The sequence below is a fragment of the Brachycentrus maculatus genome, unplaced genomic scaffold, assembly GCF_059751285.1.
Source record: "Brachycentrus maculatus isolate JH-2025_06_01 unplaced genomic scaffold, ASM5975128v1 h1tg000131l, whole genome shotgun sequence".
NCBI classification, from domain to species: Eukaryota; Metazoa; Arthropoda; class Insecta; order Trichoptera; family Brachycentridae; genus Brachycentrus; species Brachycentrus maculatus.
Window position 1 is genome coordinate 698027 of NW_028280884.1, and position 22667 is coordinate 720693.

At 35.4% G+C, this 22667-nt stretch overlaps 1 protein-coding gene across 1 annotated transcript in view; it reads right to left on the bottom strand.

The window, feature by feature from the left end:
- Positions 1-22383, bottom strand: part of Kdm5 (Lysine demethylase 5) — a 48409-nt gene extending 26026 nt beyond the window's left edge. Inside the window, exons 1-13 of the mRNA XM_088260271.1 lie at positions 21962-22383; positions 14916-14993; positions 14039-14177; positions 12728-12888; positions 9816-9953; positions 8362-8491; positions 6261-6445; positions 4894-5055; positions 3936-4052; positions 3090-3201; positions 2864-3000; positions 1552-1811; positions 395-506 (exon numbers count right to left, since the gene is read on the bottom strand). Coding sequence (XP_088116397.1) covers positions 395-506; positions 1552-1811; positions 2864-3000; positions 3090-3201; positions 3936-4052; positions 4894-5055; positions 6261-6445; positions 8362-8491; positions 9816-9953; positions 12728-12888; positions 14039-14177; positions 14916-14993; positions 21962-22168 — 1938 coding nt within the window. The 5' untranslated portion in view covers positions 22169-22383. The remainder of the gene's footprint in view (positions 1-394; positions 507-1551; positions 1812-2863; positions 3001-3089; positions 3202-3935; positions 4053-4893; positions 5056-6260; positions 6446-8361; positions 8492-9815; positions 9954-12727; positions 12889-14038; positions 14178-14915; positions 14994-21961) is intronic.
- Positions 22384-22667: the final 284 nt, after the last annotated feature.

Consider the following 22667-nt stretch of genomic DNA (forward strand, 5'->3'; position numbering starts at 1 on the left):
ACATTTTATGGAAGAAGAAAAAGGTAGAGCAGTTCAGCCGCTCCACTCCACCACACTTTGGTTCCATATATACTGGTACAAGGTAAAATAATGGTATGTACAAGAGAGAAGTCATCACATATAAATTATAAACAGTTGTTCCACATTAAGGGTTTTTTTTCTTCGTCTCAGACGTTTATTTTCCTTCATTGTACTATTTTCCAAGTAGTCCATGTATAATTTGGTGACGACTCCGCTTCTTAGCATCTCCTGTGGGTTCAGGGAATCAATGTTGTGAGCATCACACTCCAGTTGGCGAATCCACCAGTTACACTCAAACATTGGGCATGATTTCAGCATGTGCAAGTAGGTTAGGTTAGCCCGCGAGCCGAGAGCACAGAAGAAGAATGCTTACCCAATCTGCGGGTGTAAAGTTGACGGCTTCGGCGAAGTTGTATCCCTGGTTGAAGCCGGCGTGATACGCCCGGGGGAACGTTATCACAAACTCCCCGGCATTTTGATCAGTTCTGAAAAAAAGAATTTTAAATGATGTTCATTTGAAGCTCAATCGGCATAGTAAGATTGAACAAAGTAACTACTTTTTCTCCTCCTTGTTTGTATACAAGCAAGCCCGTTTGGCTACCATACTAGAGGTCCCGGGTTCTATTCCAGGGAGGGGAAAAGATAAATATACTCTGTTCAACTATCACTCTAATATTTGCTTTTGCTCTTGCTTTCACATAATCAATTTATACCATTATTTATCACCATAACTGGGTTAAGAGACGATATTGATAGTATTATGAATTGATGAAAAGGCTAGAAATACAAGGAAGGTATGAATTGAGGGGGAAAGTGAGAGGAAGGGATGACGATATGATGGATATGCATGATGCAAACCCATACTCGTACACCGCTGTTTCGTTTGTGCCTTGAAGATTTTTTTTTTAGATGGAAGTTGTATTTATTGTGTACAAGGTTTATAGATCATTCAATTCATTCACAGTGAAGCGCCCTTGAGGTATTTTTTTACGAAAATGGCGCTATATAAGTTATCCAATTTTATTATTTATTATTATCATTAAGTGATTTTTTGTTTTTTCAAGCTAAAAAAAAATATTTTAGCACACCAAGGACGGGAAAGGTTTTTTCTATTCGTTCAGTCGATCAATGCTTAAGGACGGAAATGGTATTTTTACCTTCTGCGCCAGCCTAACTTCAAAGTCAGAAAATTAATGATTAAATTATTTAATGTTTTCATATGAATATTATATGCCAATCCCTTTGTTAAGGTCTAAACTATACATACAATTATCAAATCCTGTCGCCAGCGGTCCACAGGCGTAAAAAACACCCATCCGAAACGTGTTAATCTGTGTTGAGAAAAGGAGGGATAATCTAGTGTGGGCCGATCAGGAACTTGAAGCAAACCGCCTAAAACTTCTCGACGGGGTTTCCGTTCCACAAGAAGAGGATTTGGCATTTTGTGTCCTAGCTTGGTTTATGGTAGCAATGTCCTTCATTATTTTCATAGTGAGGTTCCTTGAGAGTTTGCAATTGAGGAATGTTTACCTGTAGACGGGCACTCCGGCCTGCATGAGCGTGTTGGGGTTCATGATGGTGACGAGCTGGTGCAGCAGGTCGGGCTGCCACTGGAAGAGCTCGGGCGCGGCGGAGCGCATGGTGGTCTCGAACTGCTCGGCGCGGGAGCCGGGCGCGCCGTACCACGTCTTGGGCTCGCCCCAGTGCATGTAGTTGATGGAGTAGGACCAGTGGTCCTCGTTGTGCCAGCAGAACGTGGCGAAGCACATGCCCACGTACATCCAGGGCACCTGAACACCACAACTCAACATTACCAATGCACTTTTTCTAAATAAATACTTTTTCATTCTAATATTTACATGTCAACTAAAGTGCAGGACTGATATACTTGCCTTCACATTACGCTTCAAATTTTAGTTTGTAATGTGTATCTTAATTATAAATAAATAAATTTAATTGAATTAATTATCAAAATGGCACACCTGTTGAATTTATATATTTTTATTGATAAAATAACAACAGTAGTAAATGAAATTAGCAAAATTTTTGTTTTGTGTTTTTTATATTAATTTTTTTTGTCTTACTTGAATTTTGAACTTTGGACAAAATATACATTTTTTTCATTACATTCAAAAGAGTTCCATCTATATACCCTTTACACATATTGTTTGAAGAGTTGCACACAAAACATCTGATAAAAACATTTATTTGGTCAGATATTCTCCTGCATGACACCTACTCACGTCGCTTTACAAAAACGTCCTTGTTTTATGAGAAACATTCGAGTGGAGACTGACCGAAGCATTTTGTCATAATGTAACATGTTAAGATGCGAGCATTCAGGCAGTCAGTACGGCGAGCCGAGATGCTCACCGCTTGTTCCGAAATTGCATCCGAAGTCGGATGTAATTTTAGGTCAGTAATAAGGTTGCCAATCTGTGGGAAGTTCCCCGAAATACGGGGAATCTTTTTTTTTTCTTCATCTGGGGTAAGGTGTAATTTATTAAAATCACAGAACCAAGAATCACACCTTCGACGTCCGACATTTTAACTACGAATGCGAAGATTCATACAGATTTTGGGTCATTGATTCCATACAAATTTAATGCAGATTTCTAGACTGTAATTCAGATTTTTTTGGTTTGGCATATGGCAACACTGAGCACAAGGCCACAAGCGAGCAGTTGTGTTCTAAACGAGCACTGATCGCGGACAGTCAGCGATGCCGTAACGCAACATGTTCGCCGCGAGCGATGTCACCACCCTTACGATTTCTCAGCTACTCTGGAAGTTCCATTCAGCAACCGAATGGGAAAATGATATTGGATAGTATTGGACAAACCTTCATGCCAGATATGTCTGCGTTGATATGTCCCAAGACACTCCCTTCTAGGAGAGGAAGGTTGTTGAGGTTCCAGCTGGAATCCGCATACTCCTGGTCTCCAGGATAAAGGTGCTTGCTTGCTTTGGTCGGGAAGCCTACAAAAGAAAAAAAAATGTATATTCCAGAATTTCAAAGGAGTTGTTTTAGGACATTTACTAATGATCAAACAATAGGAAGTTCTTACCAGAGCCGTGATCCATAGAGTGAAGATCCGCTCCATATTCCACGGTGACATCTTCATCGATGGAAGACACTATTCTCCAAAACTCCTTCTCCACTGTGTGTGTAGGCACCATCTGATGGAAGAGAAAAACATATCAGTTTCCTTTTTTTTTATTTGTATACATTTATTTAAATCACAATTTCAAACATATTTAAAAAATAAAAATAAAAATTTGCAGTGACCCACCAAGCCACCTTGTGTGTCTTGTCGGTGGAGTTCTTATTGAATACATTTTTTATTATTTTCAACCATTTCAACCTAATATCGCTCACTCCTTTCAAGAACGTCATAAATCAAAAAACGCGATTTTTCAGGAGAACATTTTTAAAGTTTAAAAATATAATACAATTTATTAAAAATAAATATCAAGCCACTTATTAAACAACTTTTAACTGTGCAACAAATCTTTTTAGATTAAACCTAAAGGTTTTTTCGCCATTTGAAAAATAACATATTATATTTTTTTAATTAAACAATACCTTTTCTTCAAAATGCATAAACAACACTTTCTGTCCTGTAGCGAGTAAATATTAAGCTAAAAATATGTCTCTTTTGCTGGCATATAGTACATTTTCTGGGCATTCCGAAAACATGCACAACTGAAAATTGTCGATTTTTGATTTATGACGTTCTTGAAAGGAGTGAGCGATATGTGTACATATACAAAAAAGAGAGAAAAATTAAATTAAGTATTATATACATATATAAAAGTCTGATATATATATTGAGTTTTCATGGGTGTCAGATTTTCTGCTTGTAGGACAAAATTTGTCAACAGAGTATGTAAATTTCGCTATAATGACTTACATGAACTGGCATGTTGAAGTATTCAGACTTGAACTGATCGGCCATCTCCCCAAACTGCTGGAGCGTGTACTCCCTCTGGGCTTGTTCGAAGCCAAATGCCTCTGTCGGCTTGGAAACCTGGAGAAAAATTTAAATGTCAGTTTTTTTATTTATTTTTTTACTAGTAATATAGTATATATATATTTTTTTTTTACAATTTTTGTTATACACTAAGTCTACTTCTTGCGTGATTAATTCGTTCTAAAGGTTTTCGTGTGGAAAAAAAATATTTGTAAGAAAACAATTTTTTTTTAAGCATCCAGCTACAGCCTTGTTTGCTTGCTGTCTTACTTCATTGTACATACAGGTTATTGCTGCTGGACACTTCGACACCCAAATACTTGAATCGCATAACTTGCCCTATAATTTCATTATTGATTGCAAGTTTGCATCGTATTGGGTGTCTCGGAGTGACCATGCTCTTTGTTTTGTTAATGGAGATTTTCATGTTATATCTTTAAGATGAAAGGTGGAATCTATAAAGCAGCCTCTGGAGATCGTCTTTGGAATTGGCAATTAGAACAGCGTTATCTGCATAGCATATTATGTCAATATTTTTATCCCCTATGGTGTAGCCCAGCCCTTATTCTTGGACATCTTCAATTATCTTATCCATGATAATATTGAATAGGAAAGGGCTCAGACTGTCTCCTTGCCTGATGCCGACTGCGGCTGGGATTTACTTTGAGAGATCATTTCCCATTCATTGTGATTCATTATTTTTAATACATATTTTCTACTCTTTGAACAGGGAATATTTCGAAAGGGTTTGTGTTCAGAATATTGATCTTTGTTTCAATATTACTTTAATAAGTGTTCTTCGTACTACTATTATTGAGTTCATTATAAAATAAGCTAGATTTGGCATTTCCATCAGTCGGGAATGATATGATCATGGATATGACGGAGTGTCGGTTACCTCTTGGGCGATGCAGGGCGGGCAGCGCCAGTCGCCCTTGGGGATCTCTCCGAGGGGGGGCATCAGGCAGAAGGTGTGGTAGGAGTCGTCGCAGCCGTCGCACAGCAGCATCTGCTCCTCGATGTCGCCGCGCCCGCAGTTGTGGCAGATGTACTTGGCGAGCTGCGACAGAGTGAGCTTGTTAGCGACCAGTCGGTGAGACAAATCAATACCGACGGGTTATCATGAGACACGCTCAACTTCAAATGAAGAAGAATGATGAGGCTATGATATCAAATATAGGTGGCACAGACTGATGCAGTCTGGTTTGAAGGGGGAAAAAAGAAAATAAAAAATGTGCATTTCTAATATGTTCACTCTTTTCAAGAACGTCATAAATCAAAAAACTTAATTTTTCAAGAGATCGTTTTTAAAGTTTAAAAATATAATACAATGTATTAAAAATTAATATCAAGCCACTTATTGAACTTTTTACAGTGCAACAGATCTTTTTAGGTAAAATCTAAAGTTTTTTTCTCCATTTGAAAAATATTTACTATATTTAAAAAAATAATTAAACAATATTTTTCTTCAAAATGCAAAAACAACACTTTCTGCCCTGTAGCAGGTAAATATTAAGTTAAAAATATGACTCTTTTGCTGGGATATAGTACATTTTCTGGGCATTCCGAAAACATGCACAACTCAAAATTTATGATTTTTGATTTATGACGTTCTTGAAAGCAGTGAGCGATATGTTTAACCTTTCCCTTACGGTGCTAAAAAATTATTATTTTGTACATGAGAGGTGATTTAAAAACTGTAAAATGTGAATATTCCTAAATGTTGCTTTTATTGACAATAGTTGGAAGTTGAAATGTGACAATTTTGTAATATTTGCTCCGGTAAATATCTGAAAACGATAAAAAAAAATACATTGCAAGTAGCTGCAATAGCAGGCGTAGCGATACGACTACAGCGGAGGCCGACCTACGCGCTACTAAAGGGAGATTGGCTGACTAACAGTATGAAGCCGCATGCGTGTGTACACAAAGTATGACACACACTGAGAGACGTTTGTGTATTGGTGATTCTATCCCTGATTTTTCATAAAATTATTCATTTCCGTCGCTGCAAATGAATACCTTTATATTATAAAATGTATATTCATGTAGTACATAATTATATTACGGAGGAATACAAAAATTGTGAGCCCGAATCTATTATATTTTATAATAATATTCTCATTTTTAAAGTCGAGTTGTAGTAAATACATATCACCGGGAGGGATTGACTGACTGATTTAATTAATGCAATTTTTCTTAATTTGGGCCAGGTATGAATCTCGGCTGGGCTTGGCGTCATGACGAGGTAATGTGTGTACTCACCGGGTCGGCGGCATCGGGCTGCGCGGGCACCACGTTGACGGTCATGCTGACCTGGCGCTTGGCCTGCAGGGTGCGCGAGGCGGCCGAGCGCACGGGGCGCGAGCTGCCCAGCGAGTTGGGGCACGCCGCCATGGCCAGCGGCTGCGAGCCCGAGCGCCGCTTGCCGGGCGACTCTCGGAGCACGGCTGGACCACAAAACAACACTCTTTAATATAAAACCAAAGGCTAACCTAACCAATTAATGCCAGGGTTTTTTTTATAAAAACTGTTTTTTTATTCACTTACTCAAAGTTTATCCAATTTTTAAATAAACTATAACAATTTAAGCATATCGTAGTCGTACAGGAAAAAGTGACCAACTAACAAAACGTAAAATGTTCAGGAGGGCCATTTAAGTCACTATTGCTTGGCAACAAAATAAACATCAATGCAGTTAGTCATTTTGAACAAGTCAATATATTATACTACCAAGTTTTAAATCCTTTGGGATGTTTTCAGGGCAATATTAACACTCTATCTGCGGGCGGATTCGCGCTTATAATAGAGATAAACATCTCTGAAAAGAAGTGATAACATTTAACCATACTGTATACATCGATATAAGATCAAAAGATGCCGCAAAAGTCATGCGTAAATAATACACGCAATTTACGATAGTCGGGTGAAAAGGTAAAATTATCCTTCCCGCCCAACACCACCAGTCGAGTGAAACGGTCAAATTACCCTTCCCGCAGATAGTGCGTTATGCTATGTTTTTTTTTTATAAAAAGTGTCAAAAAATACATCAGGTTTTTTTAAATGTTTTATTCCAAGTTTATCCACTTTTCATATAAAGTTTAACAATTTAAGCATATTTAATTTACAATTACATCTACAATATTTCGTACTTATTCATCCCTGAAAAAGTAGTTGAAAAATTCAAAGTTGGAACGCATTTAGCGCGCGAATGTGACTCACTCAAAAGTATGAAGCGGTTAAGCTAAACCATTCAAGAACTTTCTTTAGAACTTATTTTCGCATGTGATACTGACAGATGTATAGTGTCTCCCAAACTATGGGTCGTGACCCACCAGTGGGTCGCAAGTGAATATTGAGTGGGCCCTCGCCACTGTATACATGAATTTAAAAAAATAGGAAGTGATAAATTTGATCAGCTATTTATAATTCCCAGAGGTGGGTTCCAAGATTGGAAATTTTTGGTAGATGGGTCGGAACCCAGACAACTTTGGGAACCTATAGTGTGCCTGAGCTTAGTTCTATGCCGATAGGTTCCATGTGTTCCAAATAACACATAACATAGGGTCAAATCGACAGTCTGTAGAAATACAATTGACTTGATTAAATTTGACAGAAATACATAAATTTGACAGTTGACAGTTGATTTGTAATCGGTACGTTTTTCCATTTCACCATGAATAGACTGAATGACCATTATGCGCGTCGTAGGTTCAATGAATGGGCCGAAAACAATATTCATTTTTTCAATGCAAAATTTTGTTCACAGATGAGACATATTTTTGGTTAAATGGCAATAAGAATTCCCGAGTTTGGAGTGGAGACAACCCGTTGTCGAGACGCCCTTACATCAATTAAAAGTCACTGTTTGTTGTGCTTTATGGGCGGCAGGTGGAATCATTTGCTCATTTATTTTTAAAGACGATGCAGGCCAGAATGTTAGTCAATGGAGAGCACTACAGAACCATGATTACTAACTTTTTCGTACCTCAGTTGAATGGCATTGATGCGACAAAGCTGTTGTTTTAACAAGATGGCGCAGCACATGCCACACGGCGGGTGCCACCATCAATTTACTGCGAAAAATTTGAATTTGTATACCTCTAAAAAAAACACCCTATACTATTCAAACTCAAAAACTCAAAACTCAAAACACAGTAAGGGACATTTTTTTTGTAGTACGTTTTTTGCATTTTTGGACTAAGTAGATTTTACTTAGTCTAAAAATGCAAAAAAAGTACTACAAAAAAAATGTCCTTTACTGTTTTTTAAGTTCGGACAGCCGTATTGACATCATAATAAATAAAGTCTGCAGTATTCCCGGTATGATATACAAGGCGGTGAGTTAAAGAATAAGCTGACAAACCTTTCTTGTCGTCGACTAGTTCGGTGGGTGACGGTTTCCCTTGCAGCTTCCTCAAGTCCTTCTTCCTGTCTCCGTCGGAGCCCATACAGGCTTCCGTCTGACTGCCTTCGTGCTCCAACTCCGGTTCGTTCTGCCAAGATCAACCAATACATTTATGTTTAACCGTTTAAGTGCCGACGAGCGCGATTGCGCTCGTGTCTATACAAGTTTTTTGTCTTTTTTTGTTTTTAAAGGAATAACCCGCAAATTGTCTATTTCAGATGCTTGTCTGCAGGTAAGATAGTAAGAATAGGGAAGGCAAATGTGAAAATACATCACAAACACCCAGATCAATTGAAAATAAATCTTTCTTAACTTTATTTTACTTTTATTGAACCCGCGACGCCAGTTTCGCAGTCGAGCGTTTACCCACCTGCGCCACGGCGCCTGTTAAAAGTGCCACGAGCGATAGTGCTCGCGAAATCGGTTGCTGTTTAGCGCGCGGTGAGGAAGGTCGCTTGCACGCATCGTTATTTTCTTTTACTTTTTACATATTACATACGGTTAACATTATTATATTATTACTAAATACAATATAAAAAGATCCAGAAAAAAAATTGACACGCAATGTTGGAATACGAAAATAGTAAAAGTGATCATTTTTTAAGATTTGAGCGATACAGCTAATATATTTGTCACAAAAAAGAGAGGAGATTACGAATCTATAAAAAATAAAGCATCAATGGTACACATCTATAATCAGTTTATGGGTGGAGTAGATGGGAGTGACAAAATGCTATACATACACCTATTTGGATGAACGAAAAACATTAAAATTTTGAAAAAAGGTGTGATCAATGTATTCATTCACAATATATATTTCCATAATTTTCTTTAAAATTTTACCATCCATATGCTTTTTTTAAGAAAACACCGAAAGAATTTTTAAAATTTGGTAGATTTTGGAAGAGAAATATTTTTTTCGAGATAAGAATAATGACATCAAGTTTTCTTTGGCATTTTTAGTAAAACATTTTTAAAAAAAAAACAAGAGCACTAAAACGGTTAACCGGTTCGCTGTCGCGAGAGCGTTGACACGCTGTCTAATTCCGTACTCGCCAGGCCAGCCATACAAAATGAACTCTCCCTCGAGCTTGTCCCAAGCCAATATCAAATCCAATTTTTTTTTTAAAGAGAAGTATTTGTCATTGTATCATTTGCAAAAATACTTCAATTTCATACTATTTCTGTGAGCCTGAGCGGATCATTATTGAAAATAGGTATCAAATTGTGGTAGAGTGGGTTCGAACCGAGAAACTCCGACTTGAGAGTCCGCAACACTAACCACAGGACCACAATCTGACCCATTATATTATTTTTTTGTGTTTTGTGTTTTTTTATTTCAATTAACATGTAAAATAGACACAATTTTTTTTAAAGAATATTGATATCTTCTATTTTTTTATATTACTCACATTCATCTTCTTCCATCTCCTGGTGGGCGGTTTGGTGTCCGTCTGCGGCGAGGGGGTGCTCTTCTGCGCCGAGCCTCTCTTGCAGCCGGCCTGGATGCTGGCCTTCTCCGGAGTCATCTCACCCTTCACCTCCAGTTTCTGCAAACATGACTCCTCATCAGAAAGTCATCGAAGCAACTTATCGCAACGTCACGAGTTGGAGGAGTCGATAGAATACCAAACAGGTCTATCGTTGTTAAAAGAACTCAGCTTCATTCAAATTCATAACATCCCCTTAAACCTCTAAGCTGCTCAATTACGAGTGTCATCCTTTCCGTCCCATGCTGTATTATTTTACATTACAATATTTGTGACGAAAAAGTGTATTTTTGGCTATTTTTTGTAGTGAAGCTTTTGGAAGTCGTTCAAATATCCATTGAAGATGTTCACACTACACAATTCACTTGACTTATTATGTTTTTATAATGTATACAACATTTTGAGTGTGTCCAAATACTTGTTCACAAAATCTGGATTATCTCCAATTACAGGAGTTATTTTCATATTATTTTTTGACATCTCATCAAAGATGAAGAAGAATATGGAAGTCTGGGCATTTACGGGGCTGACGACCGTCATAGGCTGGTTTAAGTGATCACTTTACACACGTGTAACATTCACCAATTCTACCCATTATTGACAACCACACTACTCAAATTCTCGGAAGTTCAATATATATGAACCAATTTAGAACCTTGTTCTTGAATCACTAGAGACATCTATTGGTGAGATGTAAAGCCCAGTAAATGCCCAGACTTCCATATTCTTCTTCATCTTTGATGAGATGTCAAAAAAAAAAAATAATAATAATAGTAATAATATTTTTATAGTGTATTTACACAAAAATATTAACATACTCCATGCAGAAAATTTGGCGGCCGTATAGAAGACGCAACTGTGGTACAGTCTATTCGTTGCATGCGCAGTTTTTTTTTTTTAACACATTATACTAAAAAATTAATGTAAAATGAAATGAAATTGAGAAATATATATTAAATTAAAGTTCATATTAAAAACCGACATTATTAATATTTCGAAATCGGTGAAAATCTTCAAAGAAGGGATCAGGAGAAAAATGCATTTTGCATATGGGACACCAAAATTGTGTGACTTTCTTCCTTTTACAACATTTTGAGTGTGTCCAAATACTTGTTCACAAAATCTGGATTATCTCCAATTAATGGTATTTTCTGGCGTTTCTCATGTGTGTGATTATAATCCAGGATTTGGACCTCACATACTAATATAAGAGTTTCTGCTTAGTAAAAAGCTTCTTTACATTTCACCAATAGATATCTCTAGTGAAGTTCTAGTCATTCAAGAACAAGATTTCTAAATTGGTTCATATACATATATATAGAAGTTCCGAGAATTTGAGTAGTGTGGTTGTCAATAATGGGTAGAATTGGTGAATGTTACACGTGTGTAAAGTGATCACTTAAACCAGCCGATGATGGTCATCAGCCCCGTAAATGCCCAGACTTCCATATTCTTCTTCATGTTTGATGAGATGTCAAAAAATTTCTTCCTTTTCTCGCATTTGGTCTTGGTGGCTTGCACCATTTTTGCTTTCAGAATCGTTGTTCATTACAAAAACATGATATTTTCGTCATTGCCATTAAATTTTTTTTGCTCAAGAACTCTATGACTGCCTTGAAATTTTATTTTACAAATCCATCATTATCAAAAGTTATGTGGTTCCAAATAACATATATTTTAGAAACTTCAGTATTTTTTTAAAATAGTTTAATTGAATTTAAATACAAAAATATTACTTTTTTACCTAACCCAGTGATTACAAAAAAAATGCACTTTGGCCAGCGTTAAGATACTTGATTTTGCTTTTAGGCAGCTGATTTGTAGAATCAAAACTCAAAGTAACCAACTACAGTTGACATACATTTTTTACTGGCTTATTCTGGAATAAAATAGTAGTATCTAATTTAATTTATGACTGAAATCATAGTTTTATAAAATTAGGGTACCTCCCGTATGTTTCATAAGCTCTAATAAATTTAGACTAAGCTTTACATATGGTGTTTGAAAATTATGCTGCATGCATCGAAACACATGTCAAAAAAGATTTTAGGAAGAAATGGTATTTACTAAGAAAAACTTTAATCAAAACTAACTAACTAACTAACCATCACGCCGCTTCCCCGCAGGGGTAGACAGAGAGAATAGAGCGCCACACCACTCTGTCCTTGTAAACATTCTTCGCCTATTCCACGTTCATGCATCTCCTCATACATACCCGCCGATTGTTACGACTCCTAACCTGACCACTTTCAAGTATTTGGCATACCTGATCGTGCCATGTTTTTCTCGGTCTTCCTCTACTTCTTTTTCCACTAACATTCGCCTCATAAATTTGTTTTACCGTTCTTTCCTCACTCATTCGTTCTACATGTCCAAACCATCTCAAGACACCTTTCTTAATTTTATCAATAATGCTTATCTCAGCTTTGCATTCCTTCCTTATTTCACTATTCGCACATCTATCATACATCGTTTTGTCGCACATTCTTCTGAGAGATCGCATTTCGACTGCATTCAGTCTACTTTCATCCTTCTTTTGCCAACTCCATGTTTCACTTTCAAAAACTTAAATTAAAAGTTTTGAGTACAAGACGGATACCCAGTTAGAAAGAACTCCACCGACAAGACACACAAGGCGGATTGGTGGGTCTCTGCAAAAAAAAATGTTCTAAATATGTAAAAATTGTTATTTAAATAAATGTATACAAATTTAAAAAAATAACATTTTGCAGTTTTTATACTTTTTCGAGTCCGAACAGTTTCGAGCTGTCGTTGGGTGTCCCCAGCTTAAAATGTTCTCAAATTTATATGAAATTATTGAGAATATTACTTACAATGCCCTCGGCTGCTTCCCCACTCTTGAAGAGATCATAGGGAAAGAGAATCTTCTCATAGTGGTTCTTGAGAATGGTCCCAACTCCCTTCCCCTGCGGATGTCCCATGCGAACGGCAATCTTGGACCATTTTCTTTCCGCCGTGCACACGTCGAAACCGCCTGAAAAAATACTCACTATTGACAAACGTCCTTCGATAAAAATAGTTTTTCTCCGAGTGGAAATTAAACGTTTTAGATTCCATCAAAAAGAAAAATATATGAATCCTGCATACTGCCAGTAAATAATGCATTTATTTATAGATTTGGCGTTTAATTTAGAGACAGACATTTTAGACATTAGTTGGAAAATGCCGTAACAGGGGGAAACAATTGTTACAAATTTTATTTTTATATGTTTTTAATAATAAAATACAATTTAGTAGAATCTAAAAATCAGTGTTTGCTTTCAATATTTAATGTATAAATACATATCCGCTGTCCAAACTTCAAACACAGTAAGGGACATTTTTTTGTAGTACGTTTTTTTTGCATTTTTGGACTAAGTAGAATCTACTTAATCTAAAAATGCGAAGAAAAAAAGTACTACAAAAAAATGTCCCTTACTGTGTTTTGAATTTGGACAGCCGATATGCACTAGAGACCATGGCTCTGACAAAAAAATGCAGAGAAGCTCAAGTGCACACAGCGATCCATCCATGCTTGGTTTAGGCCCTAGGAATATAAAATAAGAAATGAAAAAATCAGGAACAGAACCAAAATACCGGATATCATGGATCGCGTGGCAATGGGCGGGACATATTGCAAGATAGGGCCCCACAAGATGGACAAAATTTTGCCCAATAGCTACTGCAGTTATTATTGCACAAGTGAACTGAATTTGTAATTTTTCAAACCTAACCTAACCCTTATCCGAACCCCAATGGTGCATAGGGCACTTCAGCATATAAACACAGTGTAATCTTGATGTAAACACATGATGGAAAGGTGATTAGCAGTCCGCTTCGGGTACCAGGCCAGGGTAATATTGAATAAATATAAGAGTGAAAAAATCACTCATATTTATTTGACCCCCTCCCCCTGGAAATCGAACCAGGGACCTTCAGAACGGTAGCCGAGCGTGCTAACCATTACATTACGGAGGTGGTGAATTATTGATTTTTACCCCCCTGAGAACTAATATATTCAAATGAACCAAAAGCACTCTAGTGAGAATATGGACTTATATTTTATCATACTTAAATTGGGTAGATATTTGTATACAAGAAAGTGATGGGAATTCATGTATAATTTGGTATGGATCGTTACTTACCGCCCTCCTTGACGATCTTATGTAATCCGTAGAGATCCAGGGGCTTTCTCTCCACCGTGGGGATCTTTAGCATAGATCCCTGGAGCTCCCAGAACTTCACAATCTGATCCAGGAAATTCAGCTTCACGCGAGTGATGGCCTGAGAAAAGAAATTCAAAAGTTACAATACACCTCTATAGTCCAGTTCAGCTTAAATACAATTTATTTCAATATGTATATTTAATATAAATTTCAATATAAATATTTAAAAGTATGGCAAAAGCGTGTGACCCCAAAAAATTAATAAAAAAAAATATATTGTTTAAGTATGTAAAATCACTAGTATGGCAGGTATCACCCAAAATTGGGTGCTTTGCCAAAAAATTAATTTTAAAAAAAATACAATTTATTTATTTTTAATTTAAATTTTACTTGGTAAATACCACTCATTCTTAAAATCTAGTGTGACCACGTGTTTTGATGCAATTCTCTTCATTTTCAAACATCCAATTATTGTGGACATTTTTGTAGATCACTTATTGCATTAATTGATTCAGCAGTCACTTTGTGGTAAAATCTATCCATTTTTAATTTAAGTTTTACTCGGTAAATATTACTGCTTAAAATCTCTATTGAAAATGATTCGGAATAAATCAAAACATGTGTCATAACAGATTTTAAGAAAAAGTGGTATTTACCAAGCAAAACTTAAATTAAAAATGGATAGATATTGCCACAAAGCGACTGCCGAATCAACGAATGAAGTATTTATTTAATTTAGGACTTATCTATGAGATATTTCATTGAATGATGTTCTAGATAATATACTAATTTATGACAAGTATTTTTTTAAGAACTTCATTATAAAAAAGGAGTTTTATTTATATATTTTACGTACCTCTAACTCATTCAGACGCTGAATCCTCGGCGTGAAGCGTAGACGGTCGACATCCACCGCAAATGGCGGCTGCCAATTCTACATGACAAAAAAATTTATAAATTTAATAAGAATGAAACATACTTTGTATTATTTTCTTCATTATAACTCTTCAGTTCTTTGGAAATGTTGCACGTCGCAATGAGTAGAGCCTAGAACGGCTGGTTGTGATTGGTAGCCTGGAGGGGAAGAGAGGGAGAGGAAAATCCCCTACACGATGAACCGATCAAGTTAAAACAGCAGCAGGCACCTCGGTGGTTGAAACGCTACGTGCAGCGCAGTCAAGGGATAGCTGGAGAATAGTCATTGCTTCCACAAAGGTTGCAACCCTCAATAATGAGGAGCAAAACGGAAAAGAAGATATCTAATTTTTTCACGATGGATAAGTACAAACCAGTTTGAGAATAGGAAAGGCACCAAATTGATTGTTACATTGATACGGTTCTACCGAATTCTTAGGATGCTCACGGGAGAAAAATCCAGAAAGAGCAGGCACATTCAGTATTTGCATTTAAACAAAAATATTCCATACATCGCTCACTCCTTGTTGTTTGATATATGACGTCATTTCCACCTGGTGGTGCATAGGGCACTCCATCATATAAACGCAGTGTTATCTTGATCGTTAACACATGAAGGAATCAGCCCTCCGCTTCAGGTACCAGTCAAGGGTAATATTGAATAAAATCACTTATACTTATTTGACACCCCTGGGAATCGAACCCGGGACCTCCGGTACGTTAGCCCAGCGTGCTGACCATTGCCCTACAGAGGCGGACAAAATAGTATACATATATAGTAAAGATAATATTTAGATTTTTCAGTTTTTTTTATCCATGAAATTTATTATTTTTAACATTTCACGATTAAAATTTTTTTTTACATTTACTATGCAAACAAAAATATAAATAAAATTAATGTGCATATGTTTATTCTCAAATATAATGCAAGCTTCCTTTCATGCACTTCATTATTTATTTTACCACAAGTGTTATTTACATATTGATCATTGAATAAATTGAATTGAATTTCACTTATAAACAACAGCAAAAATATCTTTTAATTTATATAAACATTTCTATTTATTAAAGTAAACATTTGAAACATGTGATCTCATTTTTTGGATAGCGGTTAAATCCGGTTTGATCCGAAAAAGAATAAAAGGTTACTTTGTTTTTTACAACCACTTTTTGGAAGCCCTAGTAGGGAGTCATATCTGTGGCTGTGAGGTAAACAAGTGTAAATCCAAAGCGTCAAAAGTTCAGGAGAGATAGATTTTTTTTTTTGCTTGCATTTTTTCAAGAACGAAAAGATCATTTAACATGATACTAATATGTTCAACAATTTAATATTTTCTTTCTAAAAATTACCAGTAAAATACTCTTTTAATAAATAAATATTTTACCGCTAATAAATCACTAATTTGGTTCCGTTGATCATTTCATGTATTTGATTTTTAACTGTTTACTTCACACACCTGCAATTTTTTTTTTTTTTTATTTATTCGGGAATTGTACAGCTTACATATAAAAAAATGATATAAAACAATAGTTACATTAACAATAATAAACATTACAGTACATTGACAAAAAATAGTTACGTTAAAAAAAAGCCAATTAAACAATTCCACAATTATGTTATAAAACTATTAAAAAAACATTCAGAGATTAAAAAAAAACAAAAAAAAAAGGGTATTATATAAAATAAGAGATTTAGCAGGAAGGAGAGAAGGAAAGGAGAGGATTTAATAAGGGTGGTCAAATATTACTAAACAGTTGGACAAAAATGTATAAATATTTATATTTTTATATTTTTTAATCATTATATTTTTTCCTTTATATTTTTTATTCGTTTATATTTTTCGAAAACATGTCATTTTAAATTAACACACTTCGGACGGGTGTTTTTAACGCCTGCGGATCGCTGTCGACAGGAATTGATAATTATGTGCATATAGTTAAGACCTTAACAAAGAGATTGATATATAAAATTCAATTATGTAATTCCTTCATTTCTGACATTAAAATGAGGCCGGCGCAGAAGGTAAAAATACCCTTCCCATCCTTAACACTTAATTTACCCACAAATTTTTGAAAGACTTACCTTAAAAACCAAGCAATTTTGTACTAATAGCAAAAAATGCATGCAATTGACAAATACATTCATAATTTCTGTACTAATTGTACGATTATTATGATTTTTATTATGTTAACTACTAAAAGCTGACTAAAAAATAAATATGCACTATTATACACATTGAAGACAATATTTTAATAAATAAAAAAAAAGTATCTGGAATGAATAGCAATACGACACAACTGAAAAAATATTGTCTTCGGCATGTAAATTTTTAACAAATAATGCTTTTTTGTTTTTGTTGTTTGAAGTAGATTATTTTTAAAAGAATAGTTCTAATTTGAAATCGACGTAGTGATGTACATAATTGTGAGAATTATTTCCAGTATGTAGGGTAGAAAAACCGACGAGTCGATGTTTGGTCGTTTACAGTTGGCAACAAAAAGACGACCAGTTGGCTTTTGGTAGTCAACGTGTTAAGCACCAATCGACTGGACGGGTAGAAATACCTTTCCCGTCCTTAGTGTGTTAATAAAAAGCCGAGAAAAACATGGCACGATCAGGTATGCCAAATACTTGAAAGTGGTCAGGTTAGGAGTCGTAACAATCGGCGGGTATGTATGAGGAGATGCATGAACGTGGAAGAGGCGAAGAATGTTTGCAAGGACAGAGTGTTGGTTAGTTTAGTGTGTTAATAAGATTCCCAATTATAAACTTTTAACATTGATGAGTAATAATCAAAGTTTTTTTTTTATAAGCACCAAGAAGTTTATTAATATTATTCATTGCACAATTCATTATACAGACACACGCTACATATTTCCACAGCGAGCTGAACAAATAGAAATGTGGGTAGGTTTATATTGACATTGTTACACGATAATATCGTAAACAAATAAATAACTAAATGTTTCCATGTCAAATCCTTTATGCAAATTGAAAATATATTTACAGGGCAGTAAAGGTCTGTCTGGGAGGTGGGCAAGTTCGGCTACTATACAGGTCCGAATCTCAGATTTCCAGCACGAAAATTACTCACACTCCTTCACCTATCAGCATCGAATGGTGGTGGGTTTCATCACATCGCTCACTCATTTCCAGAAAGTCATAAATCAAAAAACTTGATCTTCAGGAGAACATTTTTAAAGTTTAAAAATATAATACAATGTATTAAAAATAAATATCAAGGCGCAAATTGAACTTTTTACTGTGCTACAGATCTTTTTAGGTAAAACATGAAGGTTTTTTCCCCATTTGAAAAATATTTAGAATATTTAAAAAAATAATTAAACAACACCTTTTCTTCAAAATGCAAAAACAACACTCTCTGCCCTGTAGCGGGTAAATATTAAGTTTAAAATATGCCACTTTTGCTGGGATATAGTACATTTTCTGGGCATTCCGAAAACATGCACAACTGAAAAAATTGTCAAATTTTTATTTATGACGTTCTTGAAAGGAGTGAGCAACAAGTTAATTATATGAAAGCAATGTAAGTGAAGGATGGTACTGCTATGTGGTATATATTACATACTCTCTATCATTGTAAAAGAAAAACACTTGTTTTATACCACATGAGTTTATTTTATCATAATGACTAATTTCAGAAGCTATGCTTCCATCTTCATAGCATAGCTTCCAAAACAAGTCATTATAATAAAATAAACTTAATTGGTAAAAAACAAGTGTTTTTCTTTTACAATTTCATCATGTCTTACCACAAAGTGAATGCCGAAACAATGAATAAAAAAATCTCTTTATTATTAGAATCCTAACTGTTCATCAAACCTCATCCCTTAGCTTTCTCCTCTACCTCCTTCTCTAAACTCCCTTTTTGCTTTGCCTTTGTTATTATCATCAATTTTTGATTTTCATAAATACTTTATATAATATAAAGTAGTAGCAGTACAGCAGTAGTTTATAATTTATGATTTTTTTATGTTCAAGCACTATCTACCCTCTGATTGCAAATAGCTATTATGTATAGTACTATTACGTGAGTGGACAACAAAGGACACACGCTATAAACATGCACTCACTCTCATCCATCCTACAGCACGAACAATTAATAACCCTTCAAACTACATACCTATTTTCTAAGAAAAATAAGCCGTATTTGGTGGAATTCTCCAAGAAATCTCAACTTTCGTATTAATGCATACATGGCTACCAGAATTGAAAAGATCAGGCAATATTTGATTATAACAGGTGGATTATTTTTAATATTTATAGCATTTACTTTGTGGTCAGTCATTTTTGCTTTTATAACTTTTTTTTTCAAAAATGTTAGCAACGTTGGCATATGAACCCACTCACTGGAATTTTAGTCTACCGGTTTTGAGACGTACCCGTCTCTTTGTCAGGACAATCAAAACAGTGGCGTGTACAGAGAATTAATTAGGATAGGCAGTAGAGGTAGGTAAGCGAGGTACTACTTACTAGGGTAGGCAGTAGAGCTAGGTAGTAAGGTAAACTAGGTACTACTTAGTAAGGTAGGGTAGGGACTGGTTGCGCTTTTATGTCGCGCAGGTAAATTAGGATAGGCGCTGCTTTCCTGCCTATATGGAATGTGAGCCCCTGCACGCAAACAATACTATATGTCACTACCATAGTACGCACTATTCACACACTCGCAACTAAACAATATATTAATCACATGCGATTTTTGGTTGACCCGAGGACCAACGTGCACTAAGGATTGCGGAACAACATGCACTAAAGGCCGAGGTCTAACATGCACTGGATTATTTATAAATAATTTACCATGCGGGATAACACAAACGATTGACAAAATTATCAGCAATTCAATTAGTGGATTTCACTGCACATTATAGTAATAAGGATTTTTTTAACTTTTCAAATAATAAAGAAATGACAATTTTGTTTTGAATGTTGTTAAAATGTCCACTCTGTTTTTAAGTTATTTTTCAGTGGTTTTGATACATTTATTTTTTCGCAATGTAGTCTGTTACGTTATTCTATTTTGATGTAAAATTCTAAGCTTGCTTCTAACATCCACACATAATTCTTCCACACATCATTATTGATGTGCACACATAGATAAATAGCGGTCCTATAGGAATTTAAATGTGACATTTACTAGGCAACATATGGATATTCATCTATGGGTGCATCGTATAATTTTTTTTTTTTAAACCCTTATCCGCACCCCAATGGTGCATAGAGCACTGCGTCATATAAACGCAATGTTATCTTGATCGTTTTTTACACATGAAGGAAAGGTGATCAGCCCTCCGCCTCAGGTACCAGTCCAGGGTAATATTGAATAAATATGACAGTGAAAAAATCACTTATATTTATTTTACCCCCCTTGGGAATCGAACCCGGGACCTCCAGAACGGTAGCCGAGCGTGCTGACCATTACACTACGGAGGCGGACAAATCTCTCTCTCTCTCTCATCGTATAATACTGTATGAGAAAAATATAAATACATATTCAAATTATAATAATCTTATTATTGTCAATATCCAGAAACATTTTAGGGTATCTGCAATTGTATATCACAAATCAAATTCCGTTGATTTTGCGCAACGTACCGGAGAAAATATTTAAAAAATAATGATGTTTTAACATGAGCTGACACTACTACTAGCAGTGATTAATTTGTGGCATCACAATCAACCTTTCGAAAGATTTTATTTTTTCGATGGCAGCCATTTTTATCCTGACCAGTACATTAGAGCCACATTACTATAATTTGATACCAAGTTTTAAGGTTTTTTAATCAAATAGTAAAAATTAGTGCACACAAAGTAACTTAATAGTTTCGAAAAACAACATGCTACTTTATGTAATATAGATTAACTATTAGAATTATTAAATTTAAGACATAGATTCAAAATTAATATATAGAAATTTTAAACATGTAATATGAAATTAAAAACATTTCATTTGTTAATATGTTGTTTTCCTTTGGTTGCACAAACACAATGCAACAATTATTTAATGTACTATGGTCAAAACCATTTTCTTGTGCAAAATAAAATAAGAATTTCATATTTATCAGTTGTAAGGGAAATGGGGAGAAGTGGAAGTATTTCACAATATGGCTTATGTTTCAAGATAATTTGACAAAAATACCCAGTCATTATGTATGAAAAAAATCAATTATTTTGTAACTACCATCACTTGACACCGCCATTAAACATATTGTAATGATCATGCATCCTTAGCCTGAATTAATATTAAATAACTCCCTTAGTAACAAAGCATAATGCACTTTCAACTAATGAAAAAGCAACTATGCCTCGATCAAATTAAAGAAAAGTATGAATTTACAATATTTCGGTCGAAAAAACTGAGAAAAATAAACATCAATATTATCTATATAGCCCTGTATGCTTTCCTCACCTACTTATAAATATGTCCAACTTGTATAAAAATAACACAAATTTTACACGTACGATATGCGATCGAAAAAGGTGACTGTTGTCGCGTCGGAAAAACGGCAAAATTGAAAACATTTTCAATTTTGCGCAAATGGGAAGGACAAATTATGAAAGGCATAATACTATTTTATCGAAATTACAATTCCAATCAGTCAAACAAGATGGCATCCGCAGAATGCACTTTTGATTTATTGACTAAATACCCGAAATATGGTATGAATTATTAGAACGAAATTGGAAACTATTTTACTGACGAAAGCTTCCAATATCGAGGGTTAGGTTCGCGATAGAGTGCAATTGAGAAATCTGCTGGTAACGACACACTGAGGCGTAGAAGTCGAACAAAAAGCGATACGAGTTGCATCACTTCGAATGTGGGAGTAAAACAAAAAGAGAAACATCAATCCGTCTATGATAGTGGTGAAAACTGATCAATAATTCATAAATCTACAAGAAAATACACACAAAAGTCGAAAACCAGGTGAGATTCTAGATAAAACGAGGAGTAAATGCGTACTAACCAGTGGAGGTTTGATCTTGCATATTCCGCATTTCTCAGCGATAGGTCTGATCTTGCTGATATACGCGAGGGGGTCCAGGAACTCCTCTGGCGTGGGGGTGAACACAGGAGCCTCCGGGGGCACGGTAAAAGCGAACAAATCTTGCTTTAAAGGGGACGCGCTGTCCCCCATACTAACTTCGACACTGGCCTCGTCACATTTTCCCATTTTACAGGCAACTTTTCCCCTCTTCGAGGGCTAGACAGTGCGTAACAATAGCATTTTGAAGTAAAGTATCGAATACGAACACATTTGAAGCCAAATAAATGGGAATTTGCAGAAATTTTTCATGCGAACAATCTCAACAAAAACTTCACTTTCCGTATCGTACTCGAAACGCTACGACCCCACGTCCGCCATGCAAATTATTACTGAGATAAGATGTTTACCCGAAAAAGATTGGTTGTTCTTTCTTAAAATTCGGAGACATTTTATTATGTGGGTAGGTTCCTCGGGCATGATTTATGGTTGTTGAAATAACTTTTGTTTACATATACAAAGTATCGAAAGTTTAGCAAATATGAAACTGAAAGCAATCGAAATGCGTTCTCTCAGACGAATGTGCCACAAAACGTTGTATGATAGCTGTTCGAATGGTAATAAAAGTAAAGAATCCAAGGCTGAGATTAGTATTATCGAAAAAAAAAAGCGTGTTGAGATGGTTTGA